This window comes from Mercenaria mercenaria, chromosome 8 (genome assembly GCF_021730395.1).
Source record: "Mercenaria mercenaria strain notata chromosome 8, MADL_Memer_1, whole genome shotgun sequence".
Classification (NCBI taxonomy): Eukaryota; Metazoa; Mollusca; class Bivalvia; order Venerida; family Veneridae; genus Mercenaria; species Mercenaria mercenaria.
In genome coordinates, this window is record NC_069368.1 from 39766584 (window position 1) to 39786525 (window position 19942).

At 36.6% G+C, this 19942-nt stretch overlaps 1 protein-coding gene across 2 annotated transcripts in view; it reads right to left on the reverse strand.

The window, feature by feature from the left end:
• LOC123566554 (F-box/WD repeat-containing protein 5-like) overlaps positions 1-19942 on the reverse strand; it is a 62476-nt gene that overhangs the window by 20686 nt on the left and 21848 nt on the right. For both annotated transcript variants that reach the window (XM_045360766.2, XM_045360765.2), the window contains exons 2-4: positions 14468-14627; positions 13347-13592; positions 1376-1559 (exon numbers count right to left, since the gene is read on the reverse strand). In XM_045360766.2, the coding sequence (XP_045216701.2) occupies positions 1376-1559; positions 13347-13592; positions 14468-14627 (590 nt within the window). The remainder of the gene's footprint in view (positions 1-1375; positions 1560-13346; positions 13593-14467; positions 14628-19942) is intronic.

The window sequence follows — 19942 nt, forward strand, 5'->3', positions numbered from 1 at the left end:
CCCACTTTTAAACTTGACCTAGATATCATCAAGGTGAACATTCTCACCAATTTTCATGAAGATCTCGTGAAAAATATGGCCTCTAGAGAGGTCACAAGGTTTTTCTATTTTTCGGCCTACTGACCTAGTTTTTGACGGCACATGACCCAGTTACGAACCTGACCTAGATATCATCAAGCTGAACAGTCTCACCAATTTTCATGAAGATCCATAGAGAAATATGGCCTCTAGAGAGGTCACAAGGTTTTTCTATTATTTGACCTACTGACCTAGTTTTTGATGGCACGTGACCCAGTTTCAAACTTAACCTAGATATTATCAAGATGAACATTCAGACCAACTTTCATACAGATCCCATGGAAAATATGGCCTCTAGTTAGGTCACAAGGTTTTTCTATTATTTGACCTACTGACCTAGTTTTTGATGGCATGTGACCCACTTTCGAACTTGACTTAGATATCATCAAGGTGAACATTCTGACAAATTTTCATGAAGATTTCATGAAATATATGGCCTCTAGAGAGGTCACAAGGTTTTTCTATTTTTAGACCTACTGACCTAGTTTTTGACCGCATGTGACCCAGTTTCCAACTTGACCTAGATATCATCAAGATGAACATTCAGACCAACTTTCACACAGATCCCATGAAAAATATGGCCTTTAGAGAGGTCACAAGGTTTTTCTATTTTTTGACCTACTGACCTAGTTTTTGAAGGCACGTGACCCAGTTTCGAACTTGACCTAGATATCATCAAGGTGAACGTTCTGACCAACTTTCATGAAGATCTTTTGAAATATATGGCCTCTAGAGAGGTCACAAGGTTTTTCTATTTTTAGACCTACTGACCTAGATTTTGACCGCACGTGACCGAGTTTCGAACTTGACCTAGATATCATCAAGATGAACATTCTGACCAATTTTCATGAAGATCCATTGAAAATTATGGCCTCTAGAGAGGTCACAAGGTTTTTCTATTTTTAGACCTACTGACCTAGTTTTTGATGGCACGTGACCCAGTTTCGAACTTGACCTAGATATCATCAAGGTGAACATTCTGACCAACTTTTATAAAGATCCCATGAAAAATGTGACCTCTAGAGTGGTCACAAGCAAAAGTTTACGGACGCACGCACGGACGGACGGACGACGGACACCGCGCGATCACAAAAGCTCACCTTGTCACTTTGTGACAGGTGAGCTAAAAACAACCATAAATATTGATGTTACTGGTCCAAGAAAGTAGATTCTTGCTGTTACAAGCTCCCTGGGCTCATAATTTTACCTACATACATGGTACATGTACCAGTAGTTTACCATGTTGCAAACCCAACCATGATGTAATACCCTTTAAGTTTCAATAAACAGAACTTGCCATGTATGAGAGAGAGTATAGCCATATATCCACGTCTATCAATCACATGAGTGGATTTTACACTCGAGACAAGCACCATGGTATCTGATTCATTGAAGCTTGAAAACTGTGTGAAATCCCATGCCAACAACTCACGGAAATCTTTGCTGTATTTCAGTGCTGTCGGATAACCAACAGCCCAAACCTGAGAATGTACACAAATCAATAAAATGGAAATATTCAGCTAAACAATTGTGTAGTCATATATAGGAGATATATAGGAGAGAGAGCCTTCACAATAACATGCTAAAATACAAACAACATATTTAACTTTTTTTCTTTATACTAGGTATATGTATTTGCATTTTTATATGTTCGCTGTATCAAAGAAGAATTTAAAACTGAGATTTCCAAAACTCTTCATTGGAACCCATAGTAAGCTAAATTATACTAAACAAGAGGGTCATTGTGACCCTGAATCGCTCACCTGAGTAATATGAGCTACATGTTTCAAATGTCAAACTGACGATTTTTAGAAATTTTTTGGAGATTTTCCGATGTACAATCAAGTAACCCCTGGGGCGGGGCGAATTTTATCCTGGGGGTCATGATTTGAACAAAGTTTGTAGAAGTCCACTAGGCAATGCCACATGTGAAATATCTAAGCTCTAGGCCTTCTGGTTTATTTTTGAAGATTTTCCTATGTAAAATCAAGTGACCCCTGGGGCAGGGTCAGTTTTGACCCCGTGGGTCATGATTTGAACAAATTTGTAGAGGTCCACTAGGCAATGCTACATGTGAAATATCTAAGCTCTAGGCCTTCTGGTTTATTTTTAGAAAATTTTGAAGATTTTCCTATGTAAAATCAAGTGACCCCTGGGGAGGGGTCAATTTTGACCCCGGGAGTCACAATTTAAACAAATTTTGTAGAGGTCCACTAGGCAATGCTACAGGTGAAATATCTAAGCTCTAGGCCTTCTGGTTTATTTTTAGAAATTTTTTGAAGATTTTCCTATGTAAAATCAAGTAACCCAATGGGGCGGGGTCAATTTGACCCCGGGGGTCATGATTTGAACAAATTTTGTAGAAGTCTACTAGGCAATGCTACATGTCAAATTTTTGGTTTATTTTTAGAAATTTTTTGAAGATTTTCCTATGTACAATCAAGTAACCCATGGGGCTGGGTCATTTTGACTGGGGGTCATGATTTGAACAAATTTTGTAGAGTCCACTAGGCAATGCTACATGTCAAATATCTAAGTCTGGCCTTCTGGTTTATTTTAGAAATTTTGAAGATTTCTATGTACAATCAAGTGACCTGGGCTGGGTAATTTGACCCGGGGGTCATAATTTGAACAAATTTTGTAGAGTCACTAGCACATGCTACATGCAATATCTAAGATCTAGGTTCGGTATAAATTTTGAGTTTTCTATGTAAATCAAGTGAACCTAGGTGTGGGTAATCTTAATTTGATAATATTTGTAGAGGTCCACTAGGCAATGCTACACGGTCAAATATCAACTTTGCCTCTGGTTTAATTTTTAAATCTTTTGAAGATTTTCTATGTAAATCAAGTGACACCCTGGACAGGGTCACATATTGACCCTGGGGTCATGATTGAACAAATTTGTAGAGCCTAGGCCCTCTTGTTTATTTTCGAAATTTTGAAGTTTTTCTTTGTACAATCAAGTAACTCATGCGGGGGGTCAATTTGAAGTACAATATTAAGTTGAAGGTCATAGCAATGCTACATGTCAAATATCTAAGCACTAAGGCCTTCTGGTTTATTTTTAGAAATTTTTGAAGATTTTCCTATGTAAAATCAAGTAACCCTGGGGCGGCAATTTGACCTGGGGGTCATGATTTGAACAAATTTTGTAGAGTCACTAGGCAATGTACTCATATCTAAGTCTAGGCCTTCTGGTTTTAAATTTATTTTGTACACATACATGTATTAAATTTAGCATGCATGCACTAATATACAGTTGTTTATTTAGAATTTTTGAAATTTCTAGTTTATTAAATCAATGGCTCCTTTGGGGGAGGTCAATTTGAACACTTGGGTCATGATGAATTTGTAATCAAGCATGCTCTGTTTATTTGAAATTTAGTTTTTTATTAAAAATTATTGAGTTCTTTACCGTCAATGAACAAATTGGAAGTACTGGCATGCATGTCAATTTAACAAATTTGTTATTTTTAGCAAATTAGAAGATTTCCTATGTAAAATCAAGTACCCCTGGTGTAATTTTGACCCCGGGTCATGATTAACAAATTTGTGAGGTCCATTAGCAGTCAGTCAAATTTAGCTCTAGCTTCGTTTATTTTAAAATCTTTAGTTTTCTAGAAATAAGTGACACTGGACTCAATTTTGACCCGGGGGTTGTTACAATTTTGTGAGTCTGCTCTTTTTTAGAATTTGAATTTTCTTGTACAATCAAGTAACTCTGCGGCGGGGTCATTTATAAATTTTGTTGAGTCCATAGCAATGCACTGCATATCTTAGCCGGTCTGTATTTAAAATTTTTGAAGATTTTCCTATGTAAAATCAAGACATACGGTCAATTTTGACTGGTCAGATTGAACAATTTTGTAGAGCTCTAGGCTCTGTTATTTCGAAATGAATTTCTTTGTACAATCAATAACATGCGCGTCAATTATAATGTAGGTCCTGGAATTAATTAAATTCTAGTAGTCGTTATAGAAATTTTGAAGTTTCATGTAAAATCAAGTTACCCCTGGTATCAATTTGATCCTGGGGTCAAGTAACAATTGGTAAGCCAGGCAATTAATGTCAATATCTAAGTCAGGCCTCTGTTATTTTTAAATTTTTGGTTTTTTAGAAATTAAGAACCATGCGTAATTACCCTGGGGTCATGATTGACAAATTTATGAATTATAGAAGCACAGTCAATTCAAGATCTAGGCTTGCTTTTTAAATTTTTTTGATTTTTCTATGTAAATCAGTACCCTGGGGCGGGTTTGACCCCGGGGGTCATGTTTGAACAATTTGTAGAGGTCACTAGGCAATGAATTCAAAATCTAGCTCTTTTATTTTAGAAATTTTTTTAAATTTTCTAGTAATCAGTGCCCCTGTGTGGGGTCAATTTTGACCGGGGTAGATTGACAATTTTGTAAGGTCACTAGAACTAAGCAATTCAGTTACTTTTTTATTTTGAAGTCTTTTGAAATTTTCCTATGTAAAATCAATGACACCTGGGGGTCCATTTTGACCCGGTAGATTTTAACAAATTTTGTAATCTAGGCTCTTGTTTTTTCAGAAAATTTGAAGTTTTTTCTTGTAAATCAAGTAACCCCTGGCGGGTCAATTTGACCCCGGGGTCATGATTTGAAACATTTTGTAGAGGTCATAGCAATCTACATGTCAATATCTAATTAGCTTTTTTTATTTTAGAAAATAAGATTTTCATGTAACAGTACCCGGGGCTGAGTCAATTTGATCCTGGCGCAAGATGAACAAATTTAGAGGTCCCTCTGTACTTCAAATCTAAGTTACCTTTGTATTTAGAAATTTTTTGAAGATTTTTCTTGTACATAAGTAACCCATGGGGGCTTACCCGGGGGTCATAGAAAATTTTTGAATCTACTAGCAATGCCTGTCAATATTAAGATACTTTGGTTTATTAGAAATTGAGTTTTCATGTACAATCAAGTAACCCATGGGGGGTCAATTTGACCCGGTCATGTTGACAATTTTGAGAGTCTACTAGCAATGTACAGTCAAAATCTAAGATCAGCATTCTGGTTTATTTTTGAATTAATGAAGATTTTCTATGTAAAATCAGTACCCTGGGGGGGGTCAATTTGACCGGGGTCATGATTTGAACAAATTTTTAGAGGTCACTAGCAATGCTACACGTCAAATATCTAAGTCAGGCCTTCTGGTTTTATTTTTAGAAATCTTTTGAAGATTTTTCCTATGTAAAATCAAGTGACACCTGGACGGGTCAATTTTGACCCCGGGGTCATGATTTGAACAAATTTTGTAGATCTAGCCCTCTTGTTTATTTTCAGAAAATTTTGAAGTTTTTTCTTTGTACAATCAAGTAACTCCATGCGGCGGGGTCAATTTGAATAAATTTTGTAGAGGTCCACTAGGCAATGCTACATGTCAAATATCTAAGCTCTAGGCCTTCTGGTTTATTTTTAGAAATCTTTTGAAGATTTTCCTATGTAAAATCAAGTGACACCTGGGACGGGGTCAATTTTGACCCCTGGGGTCATGATTTGAACAAATTTTGTAGAGCTCTAGGCCCTCTTGTTTATTTTCAGAAAATTTTGAAGTTTTTTCTTTGTACAATCAAGTAACTCCATGCGGCGGGGTCAATTTGAATAAATTTTGTAGAGGTCCACTAGGCAATGCTACATGTCAAATATCTAAGCTCTAGGCCTTCTGGTTTATTTTTAGAAAATTTTTGAAGATTTTCCTATGTAAAATCAAGTTACCCCATGGGGCTGAGTCAATTTGATCCTGGGGGGTCATGATTTGAATAAATTTTGTAGAGGTCCACAAGGCAATGCTACATGTCAAATATCTAAGCTCTAGGCCTTCTGGTTTATTTTTAGAAATTTTTTGAAGATTTTTCTATGTACAATCAAGTAACCCAATGGGGCGGTGTCAATTTTACCTGGGGGTCATGATTTGAACAAATTTTATAGAAGTCTACTAGGCAATGCTACATGTCAAATATCTAAGATCTAGGCCTTCTGCTTTATTTTAAGAAATTTTTTTGAAGATTTTCCTATGTAAAATCAAGTGACCCCTGGGGCGGGGTAAATTTTGACCCCGGGGGTCATGGTTTGAACAAATTTTGTAGAGGTTCACTAGGCAATGCTACATGTCAAATATCTAAGATCTAGGCCTTCTGGTTTATTTTTAGAAATTTTTTGAAGATTTTCCTATGTAAAATCAAGTGACCCCTGGGGTGGGGTCAATTTTGACCCCGGGGGTCATGATTTGAACAAATTTTGTAGAGGTCCACTAGGCAATGCTACACGTCAAATATCTAAGCTCTAGGCCTTCTGGTTTATTTTTAGAAATCTTTTGAAGATTTTCCTATGTAAAATCAAGTGACACCTGGGACAGGGTCCATTTTGACCCGGGGGTCATGATTTTAACAAATTTTGTAGAGCTCTAGGCCCTCTTGTTTATTTTCAGAAAATTTTGAAGTTTTTTCTTTGTACAATCAAGTAACCCCATGCGGCGGGGTCAATTTGACCCCGGGGTCATGATTTGAATACATTTTGTAGAGGTCCACTAGGCAATGCTACATGTCAAATATCTAAGCTCTACAGTTACTGGAACAGACCCGGAGAGAGAGTAGAAACTACTCGCACCCTAGGTGGCTCCAATTACATGGTAATTGAAGTGATGGCCAGTTTACCAGCATGCAGTCAGTAAAAAGCAATAAATCACATGTAGCAGTGTTGATAAGCCTTGATGCAGGAATTAATGAATAACATATATAAAATGATAGTGTGCTGTTTATAGTGAATGCATGTGCATTTAACTGCATGTCTTTTAAACTTGCCCACTTTTTTCAGGAAACTTGATATATGGATATAAGACAAAATTAATCAACATCAATTTTGTGCAAAAAGAGTTAAAAACTATGCCAATAAAATGGGTCTTATTATTAGAATATAATTCAAGGCACAGAATATATTTCATCACAAAATTTTCTAATTAGAAGACAATATTGAAAATATCTATGTTATTTAATTTTCTAGCTGTGTATGACTGTCTGCCTGTCTATATCAGTCAATAAGGTAGATCTTGCTGCGACTTTATAAATCTGTTTTTACATATTAAAACCTGTTTTATAAGAAGATGGCAGTCTGAAGAATATGCTTATCATTATAATACATGTCTGTCTGTCTGTCTGTCTGTCTGTCTGTCACTAAAGATGGAATATGCAATAGCATGTCCTTGAAATGGAAAATTATCCTGTGACGACAAGCAAGAGCTAAAAGAACCATTTTCAGATTGGACCAGATGTTGTTTATTATGCATGCCGATGTACCATGTACAGGTCTTTAATACAATTCTATTCTGTTCTGTTCTGTTATTATTAAATATTTGGACCAACAATGTTCCATGATATACAATTATAAGAAAGTTAAAAAACTTTGCAATTTCAAATGTGTTGCTATGTATATTATCAGAGAATATCCGAATGACCTAACAAGATTGGTAAAAGCCTGCATATTTTGTATATTTTATGTGATTACTTTTAAAGTGTAAATCACCTGTTAATTGAGTATATAGGATTAATTGTTTTACTCTTCCTGTTTGATTTAAAAAAGGTATTCTTCTCCGTGGCCTTTTTGAAAAAAAAATGAACAGAATGAATGTGAACGTAATTTTAAGATGTATATAATTCATTACATTGATTTTTCTTATCGTTTTAATTTGTTAGCATGTACACAGCACTGTGTAGCCATAGCTAGTTCTATCCATTGCTAATCAATCGTAAGCTCAGCAAAGAGGCATTTTGTTTTTAGCTCACCTGTGGATGGGCTTTTGTGATCACCCTTCGTTCGTCGTCTGTCCACAATGTCTTGTGAACACGATAAGAGACCGCACTTTGCAATCAATTTTAATCAAACTTGCACACAACTTGTATTGGCATAACATCTCGATTCCTTTTGAAACTTGGCCAGATCCCATCATGGGTTCAAGGGTTATTACCCCTTAAAAGGCCAAATATATGCTATTTTGGCTTGTGAACACGATAGGGTCCACATTTTGCAATAAACTTTAATCAAACTTGCACACAGCTTGTATGTGCATAATATCTCAGTTCCTTTCGAAAACTGACCAGATCAAAAGCTAAAGGCTAGAATGGTTATCTTCATTCGTGAACCAAATTTAAAATTGGGTCATATGGGGTCAAAAACTAGGCCATCCAGTCAAATCAAAGGGAAAGCTTGTCTCTCCAGGCCACTTTTATGACCCTATCTTCATGAAATTTGGTAAGAATGTTTATCTTGATGATTCCTAGACCAAGTGTGACACTGGCCATGTATGGTCAAAAACTAGGTCACGTGCTCAAATCAAAAGAAAAGCTTGTTAACACTCCAAGAGGCCATATTTATGACCTTATCTTCATGAAATTTGGTAAGAATGTTTATCATGATTATTTCTAGGCCAAGTTCGAAACTGGTTTATGTGGGGTCAAGGCCAAGTTTTATAGGTGAGCGATATAGGGTCATCATCACCCTCTTGTTGTGATGTTTGAATGAAATTTATATTACATCTGAATATGTAAATGAACAATTTTAAGCATGGTTTTTCATATCTTAGTTCTTCACAATTTTATAAACCGAAAGTAATGAAGTAACTTCATTGTTCTTGATAACACAGAATAAAGCCTATGTATGCGTTACTGATGTTCATGTGTTTTCTAATGGCAATGTCACAATCTTGCTAAAATGAAATTCAATAGTTACAATATTTACAATGAAACAATTCCAATAATGTCTTCACAAACTGTGAGACTTTTTAATAAAATCTGCAATGTAGTGCAAAAAATGCGATCTTCCTATAAACTCCAATTACAAAATCTTGCTTAAGGTCCAGCTTCATTCAAATCAGTCTAGTAAAAAATGCAAGCAGGAGAATATATATATTTTGCGACTTTTTCTTAGTATGTCCTGAAATTCTAAAACGGAGTGGTTTTATCAAATTCTTCATAGTGGATTATATTTTACCTTCAATGTGCAGAACTACCGAAATTGAATCCACAAACGTGTGTATTCGTTTTGTTATTTATAAAATATGTTGTTTTTATAAAGTCGCAGCAAGATCTACCTTATTTGACTGATAGACAGGCAAACAGGCATACAAATGTAGAAATTTAAATAGCATATATAGGTATTTTCAAAATAGTCTTCTTACTATCAAATTTCCTGATGGAAGTTATTATATACTAATGACAGGACCCATTATATTTCATAGGTTTTAAATATTTTGCACAAAATTGATTAAAGTGGATGTTGATTAATTTTGTCTAATATCCATATATCAAGTTTTCTGGGGGAAAAATGGGCCAATTTAAAAGACATGCAGTTAAATGCACATGCATGCACTATAAACAGCACATTATCATTTTATACATGTTAATATTCGTTTATTCCTACATCAAGGAAAATCTGGCCTAAGCTTATCAACACTGTTACATGTGATTTATTGCTTTTTGTTGGCTGCATGCCGGTAAACTGGCCATCACTTCAATTGCCATGTAATTGGAGCCTCCTAGGGTGCGAGTAGTTTCTACTCTCTCTCCGGGTCTGTTCCAGTAACTGTCTAGGCCTTCTGGTTTATTTTAGAAAATTTTTGAAGATTTTCCTATGTAAAATCAAGTAACCCCTGGGGCTGAGTCAATTTGATCCTGGGGCGTCAAGATTGAACAAATTTTGTAGAGGTCCACTAGGCAATGCTACATGTCAAATATCTAAGCTCTAGGCCTTCTGGTTTATTTTTAGAAATTTTTTGAAGATTTTTCTATGTACAATCAAGTAACCCCATGGGGCGGGGTCAATTTGACCCCGGGGGTCATGATTTGAACAAATTTTATAGAAGTCTACTAGGCAATGCTACATGTCAAATACCTAAGATCTAGGCCTTCTGCTTTATTTTTAGAAAATTTTTGAAGATTTTCCTATGTAAAATCAAGTGACCCCTGGGGGGGGGGTCAATTTTGACCCCGGGGGTCATGGTTTGAAGAAATTTTGTAGAGGTTCACTAGGCAATGCTACATGTCAAATATCTAAGATCTAGGCCTTCTGGTTTATTTTTAGAAATTTTTTGAAGATTTTCCTATATAAAATCAAGTGACCCCTGGGGCGGGGTCAATTTTGACCCCGGGGGTCATGGTTTGAACAAAGTTTGTAGAGGTCCACTAGGCAATGCTACATGTGAAATATCTAAGCTCTAGGCCTTCTGGTATATTTTTAGAAAATTTTGAAGATTTTTCTATGTACAATCAAGTAACCCCATGGGGGGGGGGGGGGTCAATTTGACCCTGGGGGTCATGATTTGAATAAATTTTGTAGAGGTCCACTAGGCAATGCTACATGTCAAATATCTAAGCTCTAGGCCTTCTGGTTTATTTTTTAAAATAATTTGAAGATTTTCCTATAGAAACCTATGTAAAATCAAGTGACCCCTGGGGCTGGGTAAATTTTGACCCCGGGGGTCATGATTTGAACAATTTTAGTAGAGGTCCACTAGGCAATGCTACATGTCAAATACCTAAGCTCTAGGCCTTCTGGTTTATTTTTTAAAATAATTTGAAGATTTTCCTATAGAAATCTATGTAAAATCAAGTGACCCCTGGGGCTGGGTCAATTTTGACCCCGGGGGTCATGATTTGAACAATTTTAGTAGAGGTCCACTAGGCAATGCTACATGTCAAATATCTAAGCTCTAGACCTTCTGGTTTATGAGAAGAAGATTTTTTAAGATTTTCCTATGTAAAATCAAGTGACCCCTGGGGCGGGGTCAATTTTGACCCCGTGGTCATGATTTGAACAAATTTGGTAGAGGTCCACTAGGCAATGCTTCACACCAAATATCTAAGCTCTAGGGCTTCTGATTTTTGAGAAGAAGATTTTTAAAGTTTTTCCTTTCGGTTGCCATGGCAACCAGAGTTCTGCATGGAATTCAATTATCTGAACACTTTTGTAGAGCTTCACCCAAGGAACACTCCTGTGAAGTTTGGATAAAATTGGCCGAGCGGTTTATGAGGAGATGTCATTTAAAGTAAAAGTTTACGGACAACAGACGCCGGACAGTGAGTGATCCTAATAGCTCACTCTGAGCCTTTGGCTCTGGTGAGCTAAAAAGTAATGCATCATATGTCATATCATGTGGCTAATAATATGGAACAACTATTTGAAGTTTGAATCAAATAAGTTAGATAGAGCAGAAGTGCATCACAATACACCTGACATTCCAGTCAAAAGGGGGCATATCTCATAGCATTTTGGTGCCAGCATCAAGAACATTGTGTCATATGTGGGTGACTGTGTAGAACAACTGTTTTAGGTTTGAATAAAATCCATTTAGTAACAACAGAGATATACTGAAAAAGCATAAAAACTAGAAAATGCTTTTGTAAAAAAGCGCATGTCTCCCCCAATGCAAAGTCCTATAGGCAAGAAGTCAATAGGGGTCAGGAGCGAAAGTCAAAGAGACACTGATGGTTGGCTGCAATAGGGATCATCTACTTGGCATGTCCAGTCATCCTGCTAAATTTCAACACTCTTGGCCTAGTGGTTCTCAAGTCACTGTTCAGGCTCCTGTGACCTTGACCTTTGATCAAGTGACCTCAAAATAAATAGGGGTCATCTACTCTGCATGTCCAATCATCCTTTTAAGTTTCAACATTGTAGGTCAAGTGGTTCTCAAGTTATTTCCAAAAAATGATTTTACATGAACAGGCCACTGTGACCTTGACCTTTACTAGACTGACCCCAAAATCAATAGGGGTCATCTACTCTGCATGTTCAATCATCCTATGAAGTTTTAACATTCTGGGTTAAGTGGTTCTCAAGTTATTGATCGGAAATGGTTATCAATGTTCAGGCCTCTGTGACCTTGACCTTTAACGGAGTGACCCCAAAAACAATAGGGGTCATTTACTCTGCACGAACAATCATCCTATGAAGTTTCAACATTCTGGGTCGAGAGGTTCTCAAGTTATTGATTGGAAATGGTTTTCCATGTTCAGGCCCCTGTGGCCTTGACCTTTAACAGAGTGACCCTTAAATCGTTAGGGGTCATCTACTTTGCATGACCAATCATCCTATGAAGTTTCATCATTCTGGGTCAAGTGGTTCTCAAGTTACTGACTGGAAATGGTTTTCAATGTTCAGACCCCTGTGACCTTGACCTTTCGAAGAGTGACCCCAAAATCGTTAGGGATCATCTACTCTGCATGACCAATCATCCTATTAAGTTTCAACATTCTGGGTCAAGTGGTTCTCAAGTTACTGACTGGAAATGGTTTTCAATGTTCAGGCCCCTGTGACCTTGACCTTTAATGGAGTGACCCCAACATCGATAGGGTCATCTACTTTGCATGTACAATCATCCTATGAAGTTTCAACATTCTGGGTCAAGTGGTTCTCTAGTTATTGATCGGAAATGGTTTTCCATGTTCAGGCCCCTGTGACCTTGACCTTTGACAGAGTGACCCCAAAATCAATAGGGGTCATCTACTCTTTATGATCAATCATCCTATGAAGTTTCAACATTCTGGGTCAAGTGGTTCTCTAGTTATTGACCGGAAATGGTTTTCAATGTTCAGGCCCCTGTGACCTTGACCTTTAATGGAGTGACCCCAACATCGATAGGGGTCATCTACTTTGCATGTACAATCATCCTATGAAGTTTCAACATTCTGGGTCAAGTGGTTCTCTAGTTATTGATCGGAAATGGTTTTCCATGTTCAGGCCCCTGTGACCTTGACCTTTGACGGAGTGACCCCAAAATCAATAGGGGTCATCTACTCTTCATGACCAATCATCCTATGAAGTTTCAACATTCTGGGTCAAGTGGTTCTCTAGTTATTGATCGGAAATGGTTTTCAATGTTCAGGCCCCTGTGACATTGACCTTTGACGGAGTGACCCCAAAAACAATAGGGGTCGTCTACTCCAGCAGCCTACGGCCTCGGGCCAATACGACTACCCTTGGACAAATAACAAGGCCAATATGAAATTGCTTGATTAATAACATTATAGTATCAATAAAATCTAATAACATGAGCTATATGTCATGTTCTCAGGTTGAACATAATAATTATAAGTAAAGTGAAAACATGGTTATCCATGTGATAACTTGGCAAAATCTACCTTCTAAGTCATCATTCAGTATCATGGATTATTAACAATATAAACAGTTTTATTTTCAAGTTATTCTGGGAATATTTATACAGAGTACTGAATAATTTTCAACTGTTACCTTTAAAGTTGCATCTTTAGATGTGGTACTGAATAGTTTCCCATTGTGTGAGAAGCTCACATGAAGTACTTCATCAGTATGTTCTGTTAATGTCTCTGTTAGAACAGTCGGGACATGATACTTTACACGTTTCACTTCTTCTCTCCAGCTTCTCTTTCTTTGTGCTAACTGCCCACATGTCACATGTATTTCTGAATGAAGCAAATCCTTCCATAAACTTTCATCCAGTGATACTCTGTTCCATGTCTACAAAAATGAGAAGTCAATTTTAACTTGAGCTATCACTAAACGTGACTGCAAGGCTTGTTCAACAAGTTCTTGCATCCTCTCTTAGCCATCCATCACTGTATAATGTTCCTTCCAGTTATTGTTGTGACAAAAAAGTAAACAAAGGAAGATAACTTTGTAATTAATCAAGATAAGGTATGCTTCTAGTGCACTTCACTTCCTCCCTTTACAACCAGTTATATTATCAGATTTTATCTGTATGTATATTTATATCAACTTATACAAAATAACATTCAGCTTGGGTTCAGCACATCATCTTGATGAGTTAAACTTCAACCAAAGTTTCTTAGGTAACCTTCATGGGGTTAAGAAACAAAATGGAACAGACGGACAATTAAAAACTAATTTCCAAGAGTAATACTGATTTCATAGTACAACTATTTTACATGTTATGATGATAAACCAGAGCACAAATTTCAAGGCTTTACTTCTTACAGTTTTCAAGAAAAATGGCCCTTAACAAAGGACTTAACCATTATCAGTACCTAAGTTAAGTAACGACAATAACAATGTAACTTGTCGGTGATCTTTTAGAAGTCTGACAATCAAAAGTGTATTTAAAACGTTTCAAACACTTACATCAAAAAGGTTGCAAATTCATATCTGTTCATGAAAGCATAATTATGTGTAGTAAATCCATGTTCATTAAATAAGTGTCTGCTAAAATTTTCTGATAACTGTATTGGAATCATTTGTAGCTGTTTCTTTCAGTGGTACAGTAGAATATTTAAGTATATTTTGTGAATAGCCTGAAATGTTCTCCAATCAAGGCAGGATCTTACATAAACATATTCTAATACAAGCAGAATATCACTACCCCTCTAATATCTCACCTTACATGACTGAGCTACATGTCCTAAATTAGGCACATCTAGGAATGAGAATATATGAAGTAAGATGGAGTCTGGAATATCCTGCCAGATACTGGGGTCCTGAGAAAGTCTATCATCATCTTCTTCATCAGTATCATTATCATCAAGTTCTGTTGGAGATCTGGAAATGATTACAAATACCTTTAATTCTTTATACTTATGGGAGCTGTCACACCTTGCCAGATTGTGTAAACGAACGTCATAGATAGAAAAATTGCAGCAGAAAATTATCCGGTAATGAAAGTTGTCCATGTGCTGCCTGAGGCTCTCGCGAACGGTGTATGGAGTGTATAAAATGTACAATGACTGCCCCCTAAGGGACATATATCAGGGCTTTTCATCCTTATATAACAGAGGCCGATATCTGGCCACTTCCCAATTGAAAATAAAGCCATTTTTTCCCAACTGTGGCAGTGGAACTTCCCAAAATGTAAAAGAAAATTATTTTTTTTGCCAATTATATTTCACATATATGAAGCAATGTAGGAAACCACCAAATTGTGTCCTCTGTTACATACCTCTTTTGCAGAAGGAAAAAAAAAGACACTGTTTCAACAGACTTTAAAAATGCTCTTTTCCCAAAATGAGCAAATATTGCGTATGAATTTCTCAATTTGAAAGGCCAGGGCCTCTTCCCAATTTCCTGATGAAAAGCCCTGTATATAGAACAATGAACGGTTGTTAAACAGAAATCACCACACCAGTAATGGGCAAGTATTGAGTAAAATGAAAGTGCAACACATGAGAAACTCTGAACATATGAAGAACGTTTTTGTCCCAGTCACTTGACTGACAAAACACCGACACTCAGTGAGTATTGGGTCATTGATGTGGGCTGTACGACCAAAAATGTTGTTTATTAAGGTTTTAAGTTTGAAGGTGAAGGTCATATGGGGGTCATGGTCACATATATATATAGAGGTCAGTTTGTAGGTCTTTCTACAAGGATTGTTGAGTGTGAGTATGAACAAAGTAGGGTCACTAATGCGGGCTTTAGGAAATCTGGTTCCTATGAACAAATGCATATCACCATAATCTACATAGGTAAGTTTGTAGGTCTTACCACAAGGTTTGATGAGTGCGAGTATGAACTTAAATGGGTCATTTATGTGGGCTGTAAGACCAAAAATGTTGTTTACTAAGGTTTTAAATGAAGATCATAAATTATGAGGATCATTTATATACAAGTCAGTCTGTAAGTTTTGCCACAAGGATTACTGAGAGCGAGTATGAAATAAATTGGGTCATTAATGTGAGCTGTAGGTTATCTAGTTAGTATTGAAAGATGAAGGTCATTTATGTGAACTGTAAGACAGAAATGTTGCAATCTGACTAAAGTACTTGATCTTCTAAACGAAGATCTGAGAACGACCTATTCACAATCGTCTTCTGTATATTTTGGATTTCCAGTATTGCTATTTTTATTTCATCCAATCAGACGACTTGTTCGAATGTCAAAGAGTAAGAAAAATGTGCAGTCATTCTAGGGCTCGAACCCGGGACCCCTCGCTTACAAAGCAAGTGGCCTACCGACTGAGCTAGCCGGCTATCTGATACCTTACGACAAAAGAATTGTAAATATCAAAAGTCAAGGCTACACGTAGATTTGCAAGATGTTGTAAGTTAGGCTCTGATTGGCTAGCGAATGGGTCGTCAGAACGAGGCTATGAATAGGTCGTTCTCAGATCCTATGCGTAGCGTAACAGGAGATGTACTTCAGTCAGATTGGAAATGTTGTTTATTAAGGTTTGAAGTTTGAAGGGGAAGATCATGAAAGTAAAGGTCCAGAGAAAATAAAATTCCCTGACTTTTTCCTGACCAAATTCCAATTTTTCCTAACTAAAACTTTCCCAACTGGTATCTATAAACATGATCAATAAATGTTGGCCTCCATATCAGCCAAGTATTACCACCTTTTTTGTTATAACGATAACTATATTACATGTATGTACAACAGTAGTATTTTATACATAATTTATTTTAAGTCGATTGTGAAGGAAGTTCTACAACTTACATTAATCACTCTCGACACCTCATTCCTGATGGAATCCATCGCCACGAGGGTATGAGAGAAGAGGCCAGTTTCCCTTTTAATGCTGAGTGCCAAGCAAGGGAGCTACTGGTACCATTTTTCACGTCTTTGGTATGACGCAGTCGGGGATAGAACCAATGACCTCCCGCACTCGAAGCGGACGCTCTACCACTAGGCTATCGAGGCGGTTAAGTATTTTGATTATTTTTTGTTTGATATTCAATTTTTTATTGCTCAACATTAGATGTGAAGATGATATATCCTAACCAATGTGGGGCGGTTAAAACCGGGTTAAAACTGCCCCAGTCAATACTCCATGAAGTGGTCAATACCGGTCAATTGGTCAATTAGTCAATACTGACTGTTAAGATATTTTGCAAAGTTTATGAACAATTAAATAATGACTGTTTAAGAGCATCTGGGGCTTGATTAAGGTGAATGCAGGCATTAATATTTAGTTAAAGCAACCTCATCAGTACTCCCAAATTTGTCAGAAGTGGTCGATTGGTTAATCTGGTTGATACTGGTCATTGAACATTTTCTGTTTGATTAGGTTACAAAGAAATATTATTTTTCTACAAAAATGCTACGTAAATGGTCTTTTATTATTTATAAACAAAATACAAAAATAGATATTCAAATTTATTCAACACTGAATTTTCATATACACATTGTGACCTTTGCACTGTTAACACTATTTGTTATCTGTATTTACTGTTTACTCTTTTATACATACCAAAAATCTGCAGTCTTAAAGCTACTCACACACAGTTTGGGGTAAATTTTTCAACATGTTCATTTCCACCAAGTTTGGCACAGAATGTATGTCGTAAGCCAAACTGGAATCTAGGCAGATCTGGAATGGGTCTAGACCAAACTAGAATTCTAGGCCAAACTAGAATTCTATTTTGGTCTTGACTGATTCCGTATCTGCCTAGACCAAACTAGAATTCTAGTTTGGCTAGACCGATTCTGGATCTGCCTAGGCCAAACTGGAATCTTTCTATATAGATATTGAGAAAACACAATGTAGTGGTTTATTATTAAATGTCATATATTTGTTTATCTGTATTTAATGCTGAAATGAAAGTTTAATATTGGTTTTTGGTTAAAGTATTTTATCAATAAACTATTGTAATCATATATTTATTTTTTTTAATCTAAAACTGAATAATATGGTCTGTTTTCCATCCATTAGGAAAGAATAAACTATATTAATTGCCAAAAGAAACAAAAAATACAAACTATACATCACCAACAAAACTCCTTGTTATATTGGTGCCCCTGTGATGTGAAAACTAGCGTCTATTAATATGTTCATTCTTAAACAAGAAAATTCCAGTTTGGCCTAGGCAGAATTCTAGTTTGGTCTAGGCAGATCCGGAATCGGTCTAGACCAAACTAGAATTCTAGTTTGGCCTTGACCAAACAGGAATTCTAGTTTGGTCTAGACCGATTCCGGATCTGCTTAGATTCCAGTTTGGCCTACGACATATATATCATTATATGACAATGAAAAATAATAAAGTGGGGGAAAATAAAAGTTAGATATTGGTAAAATGCAAGAAGAATGTAATTTTTCTACATTATTTCAAGTTTGCAACAGTTTACAACCTTCTGCACAATATTTTTAGTTATTTATAAGAATATCTTGCAAAAATCTTATGTCAATAAGTTTGTATCATAAGTCACTTTCAGAGTACAGTCAAACCTGTCCTAAGCGACCGCACAGGGGAAGTTGAGATTGTGGTCACTTAAGACAGGAGTCTGGTGGTCTCTTAACTTAGGATAGACTTCTGAGCATGTATTTCGGAAAAGAAGCTGTCATGAAGAAACAATTGCTACTACTATGGAGTTCATCAAGTACATGTATTAAAACAAGAGGACCATGATGGTCCTGAATCGCTCACCTCTTCCCACATGAACCACTTTTGAGTATGACGTCGTTTTTTCTATTATTTGACATAGTGACCTAGTTTTTGAGCCCATGTGACCCAGTTTTGAACTTGACCTAGATATTATCAAGATAAAAATTCTGACCAATTTTCATGAAGATCCATTGAAAAATATGGTCTCTAGGGAGGTCACAAGGTTCTTCTATTATCTGACCTATGGACCTAGTTTTCGAAGGTACCTGACCCTGTTTTAAACTTTACCTAGATATCTTCAAGGTGAACATTCTCACTAATTTTCATGAAGATCTCATGAAAAATATGGCCTCTAGGAGGTCACAAGGTTTTTCTATTTTTTACTACTGACCTAGTTTTTGCCGCACGTGACCCAGTTTCGAAACTGCCCTAGTTCATCAGGTGAAATTCAGATAAATTTTTCTTGAGATCCATTGAAAAATAGGCCTCTAGAGAGGTCAAAAGATTTTAACTTTTTTAGACCTATGACCTAGTTTTTGACCGGTTGACCCAGTTTAAAATTTGGGACCATAGATATCATAAAGGGATGACATTCAGACCAACTTTCTTTACAGCCCCATAAAAAGTTGGCCTCTAGAGAGGTCACAACGTTTTTTCATTATTTGCCCTACTGACCTACTTTTTGAAGGCACGTGACCCACTTTAAAAACCTGACCTAGATATCATCAAGATGAACATTCAGAAAAACTTTCATACAGATCAGTCAGGGTATGGCCTCTAGAGAGGTCACAAGGTTTTTCTATTTTAAGACCTACTGACCTAGTTTTTGATCACAGTTGACCCAGTTTCAACTTGACCTATATATCATAAAGATAAACATTCAGACCAACTTTCATACAGTCCCATGAAAAATATGGCCTCTAGAGAGGTCACAACGTTTTTTCATTATTTGACCTATGGCCTACTTTTTAAAGGCACGTGACCCACTTTCAAACTTGACCTGATATCATAAAGATAACATTCAGCCCAAACTTTCATACAGATCCATGAAAAATATGGCCTCTAGAGAGGTCCAACGTTTTTTCATTATTTGACCTATGACCTATTTTTGAAGGCACGTGACCCACTTTCATACTTGACCTAGATATCATCAAGATGAACATTCAGACCAACTTTCTACAGACCCATGAAAATATGGCCTCTAGAGAGGTCACAATGTTTTTCTTTATTGACCTCTGACCTAGTTTTTGATGGCACGTGACCCACTTCGAACTTGGCCTAGATAACATCAAGGTGAACATTCTGACCAATTTTCATGAGATCTCATGAATATAGGGCCCTCTAGGGAGGTCACAGGTTTTTCTATTTTTAGACCTACTGACCTAGTTTTTGACCGCACGTGACCTAGTTTCGAACTTGACCTAGATATCATCAAGATGAACATTCAGCCCAATTTTTCATACAGATCCCATGAAAATATGGCCTTTAGAGGGGGTCACAGGTTTTTTCTATTATTTGCCCTACGGGACCTAGTTT